Below are 12,477 nucleotides of genomic sequence, written 5' to 3'. Positions count from 1 at the left end.
GCTCCAATGTTACCAGGCCAAAAATAGCTGTAACACAGCTGGAAAAAACCTTTGACAACAATTCCAACAATAACCACATCATGTTGCTGACTTCTTCCTTGTATATCTAACTTTTTTTGTAAAATTATCTTCAGCTTCTTGTGATGAAGGTGGGCACTTACTGGTTGTGAAATGTAATAGCATAATGACTACTAAACACACTACCTGCTAAGATGGATGTGTCAACTAGGCTGTTCAGCAGATGGTATCACTCTCCCACCATCCCAGGACAATGGGGGAGGGGAAATAAAGAGAACGGCGGAGACATAGCACACACATAAGTAAATAGTTTTCATTCTGTGTACAGGCAGTCCCCGGGTTACATACAAGATAGGGTCTGGAGGTTTGTTCTTAAGTTGAATTTGTATGTAAGTCGAAACTGTATATTTTATAATGGAAGTTCTAGACAATTTTTTTTCTTTTGCCCCAGTGACAATTGGAGTTTCACAATTTTTGGTGTAATTGGACCAAGAATTATCAATAAAGCTTCATTACAGACATCTTACAGCTGATCATTGCAGTCTGGGACTATAGTAAAGCTTTCAGAGAGCTTCACCAGAGGTCACAGTGGGCAGAGGGGTCCGTCTGTAACTATGGGTTGTCTGTAAGTCGGGTGTCCTTAAGTAGGGGACCGCCTGTATTATCATGCTGAGTCTTTCCCTTTTTCTTCACTGACCCAACTATAGGCCTTTAGAGATTTAAAGGTGGTTTGTTGAGCAGGCCTATGAGCAGCTGCAGTTCGATTGTGCACAGTATGTAGGAACATGATGGGCAGACTGTAGCCAAAACATAACATACATGAAGAAGCTGCTTTCTGTAATCACTAAACATAGAAGCGCACTGCATAGGCCCTCCCCTTCACCCTTTGTCCGTATCCAGTTGCACTTGACGTATTGTTCTTAGCGACCAGAATGCATGGATGAGGGAAAAGGGGATGAGACAGGCAGAAAGTAGAAAAAACATTAGAGAAAAATATACAATAAATTAATGAAAATTAATTTACAATAAATTAATAAACATTCATTCTGATTGGGAAACATAACGACCACGTAAATACTCCAGAATTTGTAAAAGGAAAATAGCTAAATTACATCTATCTGAAATTTAAGGGGAGCTGTTAAATGGGAAATTTCAGTGAAGCAAAAGTTTCTCAAATTGGTTGACAGAATGACAAAACTCCCTAAAGATAACTTTAAGCCAGGGTAATATCACAAGTTCATTCTATATTATAGAAAACCATAGTTAATAAAAGGTATTTACACTTCAGTTAAAGAAAAGTCCCAAGCATCTGGAGGCCTATATCACATACAAGTGTGAACACAATTTTTAAGATCCATCCTCTGGCTCTTTGACAGTGACTGCAGAATTTGGATGAGTAAAGGTAAATCAGCAATTTAGTAGATCCCTTAAAGGGATATTATGGTCAAAGATATTTAAGGCATATTCACAGTATAAACCATAAATGCCTGACAGATACGAGTCCCACCACTGGGAATTAAAAACACGTCATAAAAGTTAGTCCACTAAGTCCCAGTTCACACCTCTGTAATAAAGTCAAACAGATCTGTTAAAATGTCCAGGGACGTATAATGTTCAGTTTGCACCACTGTCCATTGTACGTTAGAAAATACCTAGGCAGCTCCCGTCCACTTTTCTGCTCAAATAACAGAAGCATTTATAGAAGTGGTGCAACTGGTCACTAACAGAACCCATTAAAAGTCCATTGAAACAATGGAACCCTTGACTTCAGTTATTATCGATTTAGTAACAGAAAATAATAAGAAAAGGTCCAAACTCAGGTGAGAACCTAAGCCCTAGAGTGATAGCCACTACAGCTGAAAAATAAATGAAGAGGTTGAAACCAAAAACCGTTATAGGGGATGCAGAAGCAGTTAGGCAATCCTCAGAAAGAATGATATTTAAAAATTCATTGTTCTCAAGACATGTGGCGATCTCAAGATGACAAATCCTGTAGACATGGCAGAAAAAACTGTGATGAAAATAACCTTATAAAAATACATTTTTTATGGTAGTACAGGTATCATTAATCTAAGCCTGCATGGGAAAAAAGCTTAACATCATAGCCAGTGTAAATATGTTGGAATAACATACAGGGTTAAACTCAATTAATAAGAATTACAGTAGTATTCTTATTTGTTACGTTGGTTTTTATTTGGTGCTGATTAGAAAGAAAATTCTACTATCAAGAAACGGTCACCAAGAAAGTGAACCACTGTTGACACATGTCAGGGTTTGTTCACATCTGTGCTCTACTAGGAGTTTCTATCACAGCCCTGTTAAATATGCAAATCAGAATTTGACAAGAAAAAATTAAAAAGTACATGTAAGCAAAGCCTTTTTAGTGCTATTGCTTTTATGTAGAATAATTATATTCTGTTCCCAAAATGGTTAAAGGGGACCCGTCATCATAGTGCTCTATTTCAATAGGGACAGCTGACCATAGAGACTGAACAGTACTTAGCTCAGATGTTTTTAACCCCTTAAGGACGCAGTCATTTTTTAGCTTAAAGGAAACCTACCACTGCCCGCATGATGAAATCATGCGAGCAGACCACACGGTAGGCTACTTAATGCTGATGCCGGCACATAGTTTTGTTAGGCTCGGCAAACTTTACTTTAGCTAAAAAAGCTATTTTCTTACATATTTAAATGAGCCCTCCGGTGCTACCCTGCGCCATCTTCGGGCTGGCGGTGGCTTTCGATGTTTAATTATTCCTCCTTCAGGTGCCGGGAGCCGTGACGTCACGGCTCTCGGCACCTAAACATCGGAAGCCACCGCCAGCCCGAAGATGGCGCAGGGTAGCACCGTAGGGCTCATTTAAATATGTAAGAAAATAGTTTTTTTAGCTAAAGTAAAGTTTGCCGATTCTAACAAAACTATGTGCCGGCATCAGCATTAAGTAGCCTACCGTGTGGTCTGCTCGCATGATTTCATCATGCGGGCAGTGGTAGGTTTCCTTTAAGGCTCAGTCCCATTTTTTGGATTCTGACTTGCGTCGCTTTATATGGTTATAACTTTTGAATACTGTTGCTTATCAAAGCGATTCTGAGACTGTTTTTCCCCCACATGTTGTACTTCATTTTAGTGGTAAATGTTGGCTGATAAGTTTTGCGTTTATTTTCCATAAAAAGAAAAAAATCATGATTTTTTCTTAAAAATTTCACTTTTTTGAAATTCAAAATCATTACATTTTCAGGCAGATAGATTTACCACCTAAATAGATTGCTGAATAACATTTCCCATATGTCTACTTTACATTTTCATAATTTTTGTAATGTCTGGATAATTTATTTTGATGTCGCACGCCTTACAAATCGAATAGCGATTTTCCATATTTTCCGAAAAAGCTTCAATTCTGTACTGGTACTGGTACTGATTTAACGGGATAAACATTTAACGAGTTAAACACCGCGATCGGAGCCCACTCCGACTGCGGGTGTTACACTGGGGTGTCGGCTATTAGTTACAGCCAGCACCCGATGTTTCCTGATGCCGCTTCGGCTTCAATCCAGAGCCGAACCGGCATCAGCTCAGTGGGGTTAAATATTCCACACATTACTTTGTTTGGAAACTTTACCTGGCTCCCTGCCAGTTCACACAGCAAAGACACGTAGGTTACGCCCACCTGCTAGTTTGAATCCACCACAGGCTCGTTCCTTTGCTCATTATTAGTTACCCCAATCCCCTCCCACATGCTTCCTCTAATCCCCCTCCCACTCTTGACCTAGGCTCACCCCACAAGCAAACCTCACACATGAGGGTTTAGCACTGTAATATCACGGTTAGTCACGCTTTGCTGCTCACACACATTTTAAATTTTTCCGTTAACAGAGCTTTGTGAGGGCTTGTTTTCTATATTTTATATATTTGATTTTCCATTCCATGTATTGAGAAGCTGGAAAAAAATTCCAATGTGGTGAAATCGATGAAAAAAAAAAGCATTTGCACCATTATCTTGTGGGCTCTGTTTACATGTCTTTTACTGTGCGTTCAAAATTATACCTTTTGTATATTAGCCACTGGGGAGGGAAAAACAGGAGCAAAGGCTACTCTATACCCCAGTAGCCCCTACAATCTCTCCCTACCTGCACGCAGCCAAGTCGTGTACCTGCACGCAGCCAAGTCGTGTCTTTTGTCGCCAGCTCCCGAAACTCTGGGCGTGCTCGGTAGCTGAAACGTTAGTAATAGGTGTGCATGCACACACCGTCACAATACCAGAGGCTACTGGGGCGTTAAGTAGCCTTTGCAGCTGCTCCCCGGCGAGGCTACTTTGCACCCAGGTATCTTCTGTGGAAAATTAGCATATTAAATAAACTGTAGATCAGATTAGAAAGCATTATAGGGTTAGGACTTAGTAATTTAGGACTTAGATCTGATGGTAGGTTCCCAGTAGCATCCTATCTTAATAGGTAGATTCCTGATAGTAGCTTTCCTTTAAATTGTGCTCGCCACAGATAAAGATTAGTTTCCACCAGAGCTGGAAGCCTCTCCTACTGGTAGGTCTGTCATTCTGCAATTCTTATTTTACCCTGTTAGAAGAATGTAGTGCTGCAGAATTACAGTCTTCACCCATGACTACCTGATGCAGGTTATTACATTTTTATAGGTAATTTTTTATCATTACTGTAATCTTGTGACAATGTTTGCAACATAAAGGCTGTAGCTGGTTGAATTCTGTAGTCATAGTAAATGAAAAACAGTTTTGAAATGTTTTGAATGTACAATACATTAATGCTTATAAAAGAATCTTCAGAACTGAAAAACTGATGTCTGCCACTCATTCATATTTACATAGGGGGAGATTTATCAGAAGGGTCCAGGAACAAAACTGTTTTAGTTGCTCATGGCAGCCAATCAGAGCTCAGGTTTCATTTTCCCATAGCAGTTTATAAAATGCAAGCTGAGGACAGTAAGAGATATGTATATAGTTTACTTAAATTCGCACCTTTGCCTCACTTTTATTCTCTTCTCTTATGATCTTTAAGTCAATAAATGAAATATAGTGGAGGTCATTTATCTGAATTATTTCTCTCTTTTTTCTGATATTTTTTACTTTATTGGGGCAAAGCAAAGTTCGCCTTGTCCTAGTTTTACAGTGTGGCACCTGATTTATCTTTGGAATTCAGATGTTGACATTGCTGAGCAAATTGCTGAGCAACAGCTGCAAAAAGTAACACATTTTTGAGCAAAAAACATCCCTCCCCTTATGTCTTAGGAAAAACTTAGAAAGAAAATGAAAGCACATTTACATATACATCCAAGTATTAAAACTCCAGCCATAAGATACAATTACCTTCTTCACTGTCACTGTTGGTTTAGAAGTAGAAAGCTCTATCTCCTGTTGATGTCTCTTTCCCCTCCCCACTCCTTTTTATCTTTACTTATGTGTTCTACATGAAACTGGGCAAGGTGGAGTGCTGAGGGAGCAGGGAGGCAGGTCATAAGGGGGTGGGTGTGTAATAGCCAGAGCACTGGAGGAACTATATCACTTGTGCTTCACATAAATACACAGATAAAGGGCAGGATCAGAGCTTCTGATAAACTTATAGCTGTAGTCACCAGGAGCTACCCAGCTGCATGAAGGGTAAATTTAGCTATAAAGTAACAGATTTCCCCTAAGATCATACTTTAATGTTCTTTTTCTGGTCCATTGTGAACATTCATTGTTACGAAAATGTCACTTGTTCTTCCTTAATGCTACATGGCATGTGTGTATGTGAGTATTTTGTTGCCAAATACTTACGAAACTTTAATAAGCTCAAATAACCAATGAATTCTAATTTGTAGAATGCCACCGTGGGGGACAGACGATATGTATGCCAGGTTCAATCTTTGATCTTCACCCAAGAAATATTCTACCTTGTCGTGTGGTAGAGGGGGGCTGAAAAATACAATGAATGTTCAAGACACAGTTAGTGATTACAATTTAGTAAAACATTTTTATATCAGCTATCCAAAACCACAAGTAGAAGCTAAAAAGTGACACATTTGATTAAAGAAATGTAAACAAAAAAATAATGATCAAAATACTACATCAAGCTACCGGCATAGGAACATGTGCTGTTTATGGGCTGCGAATAGTAGATCTGCAATCTGCTGTGCGGTCTGCGGGGGAGATCAATGTTAATCAACATTAGACCAGGGGAATCAACATTAGACCAGTGCAGAGTAGGACTTAACCAGTTTTCACAGTGCTTGGATCTATGAGTAAGTGTCCCTGGTTTATTAATGCGTAATTTTGACGGTATATTTCCTCTGATGGCTTTTTATTTGTGAAAAAGGACTTTTAACCCCTTAAGGACTTAACCATTGAGCACCTTCCTGACACGGCCCTTTTTTAAAAATCTGACATGTGACAATATGAGTGGTCATAACTTAGGAATGCTTTAACATATCCCGGTGGTTTTGAGATAGTTTTGTGACACATTGTACTTGAAATTTGAGCAATATATTTAGTATTTATTTATGAAATAAATGTAAATTTGGCAAAAATTAGAAAAAAATTATGTTTTACAAATTCAACATTTTCTACTTTGTGGAAAGTTAGTCATATCACTAAAATAACTTGATAACTAACATTTTTCACATGTCTGCTTTAACTTGGTATCATTTTTTAAACATCCTAGGATGTTAGGAGGCTTATAACTTTAGGTGCGATTTTTTTGGTTTTCACAAAAATCATCAAAATCTTCAATTGGGCCCCAAAAAAGAATGATAAAATGTTCTCCAAAAAGTTACCTTTACCCGAAATGTTTGTAAGCCACAAGAAATAAAATATAGAATAACCCCCAAAAATGTGTAAAACTATTTCTTCTAAGCCTAGAATTGCCCACATGTGCATGTAAAATATTGTATAGGTACCAGTAGGGCTCAGAAGGGAAAGAGGGACGTTGGCCTTTTAGAAGCCAAATTTGACAGAAATCCTTTACATGTGTCAGGATGCATTTGGAGATCCCTAGTGGTATCAAAACATAGAACCCCTAAGTGTCACCATTTTGGAAAGTACACGCCTTGGAGAATTGAGCAAGGTATAATGGGGCAGATTTATCAAGTGTCTAAAAGTCAGAATATTTCTAGTTGCCCATGGCAACCAATCACAGCTCCCCTTTAAAATATTCATGAGCACTGTTAAAATGAAAGCTGAGCTGTGATTGGTTGCCATGGGCGACTGGAAATATTCTGACTTTCAGACACTTGATAAATCTGCCCCAATATGTGTATTTGCCCTTACAGGTGTTTGATTTAATTATGCCCCAAAAAAAGAAAAAGATGAAAATTTTCCCAAAATAGTCACAATTACCCCTCATTTGTTATAGCCACAAGAGATAAAAAATGTAATAAGGAAAAAGGTGAATATTTTCCTCTAAAGATCACTTTTACCCCTAATTTTTATAAGCCACAAGGGATAAAAGATGAAAAATAAAGTGTAAAACTATTTCTCCCGGGTGTAAAAATACCCCACATATGCCTATAAAATGTTGTATGGGGGCACAGTAAAGGGAAAGAGGGATGTTTGCCTTTTAGAAGTCAAATTTGACAGAAATCTTTTACTTGCATTTGGAGAGCCCTAGAGTCTCTGTCTTCTCCACACTCATCTAGCTCTCTTCCCACTTCCTATCAAGTGTGTTAAGCAGGTAGGGGAGTGAGGAGAATGGTGTGGAGTAGAAGTAAACAGGGAGCTCACTCCTATTGTTTTATGTGACTACTTTTTAACCCGTAAAGCAATACAGAATATGATGGAGCAATATAAATACAAATGATTACAATTTCTTAATTGTCCCATTAAACATACAAAAAAAAAACCTTATGTGGATGTGGTTTCTTCCTTTGTTGTTCTGTCTAGGTCATTATGTTGTAAGTTAAAAACCCCTTTTTTGGCCGCCTCTAGGATGTGGCCCCATTTTTCAAATCTGCCCTGTGTCACTATAAGTGGTTATAGCTTTGGAACACTATGAGATATCCAGGGGATATTGAGATTGTTTTCTAGTGACACATTGTACTTCAAATTAGTTAAAAAATGTGGATGATATCTTTTGTGTTTAGTTATTAAAAAAAAAGATTATTTGACCAAAATTTTGAAAATTTCTTTATTTTCAAAGTTCTAAATTCTCTACTTTTGATGCAGTTAGTCATAGCACCCAAATTATTTTATAACTTACAATTCACAAATGTCTGCTTTATGTTGACATGTTTTTTTTTTTAACATTACACATATTTTAATAGAATGTTATAAGGTTTAGAATCTAGGTGGCATTTTTCAAATTGTTTGGAAAATCTTCAAATGACTATGAGAGGCCTAAAAAAAACCAAGACTCGTAAAATTATCCCATTATGGAAGCTACACACCTCAAAGTATGAAAAAGGACTTTTAAGAAGTTCATTAACACTTTAGGTGTTTCGTAGGGGTTAAAACAAAATGGAGGTGCAATCTACAAATTGCAATATTTTTGGACAATACATTCATTTCGGCCAGAAAATGAAACATTCGCACTGGATTAAATGAAAAAAAGTTACACAAAGTTTGATACCCAATTTCTCCTGAGTACACTGATACCCCATACGTGGTGGTAACTTGCTTTATAGGCACATGACAGGGCATAGAATGGAAGCAGCACCATCCAGAGCAGATTTGCATTGTCAAATTGTACAGGCTATATCTATTTTGGAGAAAATGTTGTTAATTTAAATGCATAACTTTTTTATTTTTAGGCTGACAAATCTGGTTAAGGGCTTCAGTAACTATTTTGTTTTAATACACAGATTGTTACGGACGCGCAGATATCAAATATGTTGGGGGAGGGGGGTTGTGCATTTGTATTTTTTATACTTTATTAAGTGTTTGTATGGGAAAGTGACATTTATTTCTTTATTTTAATGTTTTAAACTTGAACTTGTGAACCAGCGATCAGCGCATTGCTGGTTCAAGTCCAATAGACTGCTGTACAATACTAATGCAATTGTATAGTAGAGTTCACGCATGCGCAGTTTACAGTCAGACCCGGCAGACAATCTGCAAACCTTGGGGCTGCCCAGAAGAGGATCAGATACCCCGGTAAGCGCCATGAAGGGTCCGATCCTTAGGGGGAACACCCTTGCATGCGTGTAAGAGGTTAACACATTCGCAATCGGAGCCGTCTCCAACCGCTAGTGTTAGGCCCGTTCCGCACTTGCGAGTGTGATGCGATGAACTCGCATCACACTCGCAACGCATGCTGCCGGGAACGCACGGCTCGAACGCTGCACCGCGGGAGTGAACTGACATGCTGAGTCCTGCAGGGACGTACTTTTAGGTCCTAGTGAGCGAAGGGGTTAAAACAAAAGATTGCTATTCAGAAGGGAAGTCTGGTATTGTGTTACCAACGCTCCACACATCCTAAAATTGAAACATGTAACAAAATAGAATACATCTCTGCCCTAAGCTTTGGGGATTGGCTCCAAGTACGCTAACAGCCAAATGTTGTTGTTCTCTGCAATCACATACGGATGGGCTATTTTGGGGGTGTTGTAGAACAAGGAAATTTTTTATAAATTTGCCTGTCAACAAATCCAACTAATGAAATTACTACATTTTACCCACAGGGGTATTAGATGTAGGGCAGATTATGTTGACACACATCACCCTACGAAGCAATGTAGGGCCACAAAGAGTTACACCTGAAAGGCTATATTAACTAGGGCAGGTTTATTAATCACTGAATTCTGATGTAATTTGCGCCAGAATGTCTTAAATGCATTTCCCAACATCTCAAGTTTTCACACTTTAAAACAGCTTTCACACTAGAAACAGAGGTTAGCACTAAAATTATGCACATGCATAAGCCACTTATAAAAGGTGCAAAGTTAGACTAGCCATATTTTATACTAGACAAAGTTAGATTATGCCATATTCAATCTGGTGCAGCATAAGACTGATATCTCTAATGTTATGCTGTACTTTGAGTAACTTTTGCAAAATCAGCCCTTACAGCTTGTTATAGAAAAATTATAAAGTGCATAACCTTACACCAGTGAAAAAACCTGACTATCAGGTACAACTCTACAGGAATGAACCAGAGTCTTTGCTTAACACCACCAGAACCCATCAGGCAAATTAACCCCTAATACTAAATATATTTTCATAAACTGCCATTAGAAAGCATTGCCCCTATCCCTACATAATCATTCTATGTGCCTGTAAACTTAAATAATCAGTTCCTAAAGTTTTATGCAAATGACCTGAGAGTCCAATGAATCAATTCATCTACCCAGCTTATTCATGAGTGGGAGCCACAGCCACACACCCCCAGTGCGTGACTGACAGCCTGTATAATGATGTGACACTCCTGGTTCTGGCTGCCTCTATGGGCTTCCTGGTTCTTGATGCCCCCTGCAGCCTGTGTGTGTGTATGAGAGATACAACAGCTCCAGGATGCAGCCCTGTGTATAGGAGGAGAGAGCATGTCAGGTACTTGTATAGCTGATGTCTGTGTCTCTCACATGTGTATAGGAGAGAGCATGTCAGCAGATAAAGCACAGACACTAGCAATGCTTTACTATACACTACACAGAGACATGAGCAGGGGGAAGAGAGGGGAGGGGTAACAGGGGTGGCATCACTGCCTCTGACCATGTGACCAGCCTCATTTACTTAATAAAGAGAAGATTATTTTATAATGATTAATGTATGAATTGACTAAATAAAGGCTGGGATGGAATCCTTGTGAGCTGCTCCAACAGGTAGTAGTGACAGGACTAGTGACACAGACCTGATGACAGGTGTCCTTTAGGCTGCGGTCACATGTTACGTTTTGTTTGCATTTGTGTTTTGAAACAGCTAAAGAGGAGATTTGTCTATTTACATTGTTGTCAACATTGCGTTTACCAAATGCATTTGTTAATGCTTTGCATTATGTAATTTGACAGCAATGCAATTAGACAACAGCTCCTCTCCTGGCCATGGATAGGGTGTGATATTGAAACTAAGCTCCATTCGTATTTATGGTGTGCTGCAATACCCAAATAAACCATGGTCAAGTCACAGGTGTAAAAAAACAAAAAACCAGTGAAACTGATGGGGGGAGGAAACCTGTCAGTGCTTCTACGCCAGTTCCTGTGGCTATGCACCTCCCCGCCATAAAGGTGTGGAGGGGCACGGCTGCCGGCGGAGTGTTCCGCAGGTTTTTACAAAAAACTATACCTGGTTGGATCTGGCATAGTTTTGCCCAGTAGTGTGGCCGCCCCATGGATACATGAGGTCTATGAATGGCCTTTATCAAACGCCAGCCCACTGGTGCCAGCGTATGATAAATTCCCACCATGGTATCTGCCATGGCCTTCAATCATTTTCCAACTGCAGGGGGCAAACAAAAACCCCAACAATAATTGACATGTTACAGATTCTAAACATGACTATAAACATAGGAGTGTGCATGGATACTTAAGGTGCGGTCACACACTGTGCTAGCACTGCTCTTGCAAGTGCAGTACTAGCACAATGGGGATATGCTTCGGGTGAATGCATTTGATTTTGCAGTGAAATGCATGTGATTGTTTACCAAGCATGCGTTTTGCTCGAAACATGGCCCCCTGCACCTGGAAACGAAGCATCCTAACTATATATATTTATCTACTAAAATTACTGACACATTGCTTTTGTAATTCATGTTGTGTCCATTTTATTTTGAAATAAGGAATGAGTGATACATTAAAAAGCAGCCACCTTCTTCTGTTATCCTTGGCTATTAATGTAAAATACGGAAGCCTCCCTTCTAAAGAGGAAATAGCACAGCAGTTAAGGTTATTACTGTGAAAATAAAGGAAGAATAGCAAAGACAGGCCATTAAAAAATCCATTAAAGTCAATGGAAATGATAATGATAACAGGAGAGAATCAGAAATAAAAAACAGTGAGATGAACTGGTAATCACAACACAAAGAGAAACAGTTCTGAAACAGTGGGAAAAACTTCCTTGTCACCCATCTTTCCCAGGAGCAGATACAGTGAAGAAATGGGCCAAATAAAAGGACTGATGATGGATTTTATTAATTCATTTATTCGCGCTGAGAATGTTCCTAGACGCATTCATTATATCATTCACATGAAGATGTATTCTGCACTTACCAAAATCCTGTACTCTTCCAGAAATGTTTCATTTCCTTTCTATCTTTTGTGGGATCTACATTAATGATATAACTTGCAGCCATAATGCCAGGCACTAGGCCCACGGCCAGAATGAAATTGTATAAACTCATGTCCAATGACTGAACATAATCTACTTCACAGAGCTGTAATAAGCAAGCAAATCTTGTGATAACAAGCGCTCCCCATGCTAAGGAGCTGTGCATGCTGGCCTCTAAGGAAACTACTTCCTATGCTACTCACAGGGGGGGGAGCCAGAGAAGTTTACAACCTGCAACCAATAACAAGGCAGCATAGCA

At 39.0% G+C, this 12,477-nt stretch overlaps 1 protein-coding gene across 1 annotated transcript in view; it reads right to left on the bottom strand.

The window, feature by feature from the left end:
• IDUA (alpha-L-iduronidase) overlaps positions 1 to 12,414 on the bottom strand; it is a 63,538-nt gene extending 51,124 nt beyond the window's left edge. The window contains exons 1-2 of the mRNA XM_072115402.1: positions 12,161 to 12,414; positions 5,805 to 5,942 (exon numbers count right to left, since the gene is read on the bottom strand). Of these exons, the coding sequence (XP_071971503.1) occupies positions 5,805 to 5,942; positions 12,161 to 12,384 (362 nt within the window). The 5' untranslated portion in view covers positions 12,385 to 12,414. The remainder of the gene's footprint in view (positions 1 to 5,804; positions 5,943 to 12,160) is intronic.
• Positions 12,415 to 12,477: the final 63 nt, after the last annotated feature.

The sequence above is a fragment of the Engystomops pustulosus genome, chromosome 1, assembly GCF_040894005.1.
Source record: "Engystomops pustulosus chromosome 1, aEngPut4.maternal, whole genome shotgun sequence".
Lineage (NCBI taxonomy): Eukaryota > Metazoa > Chordata > Amphibia > Anura > Leptodactylidae > Engystomops > Engystomops pustulosus.
This window is presented reverse-complemented; position numbering and strand designations above follow the sequence as displayed.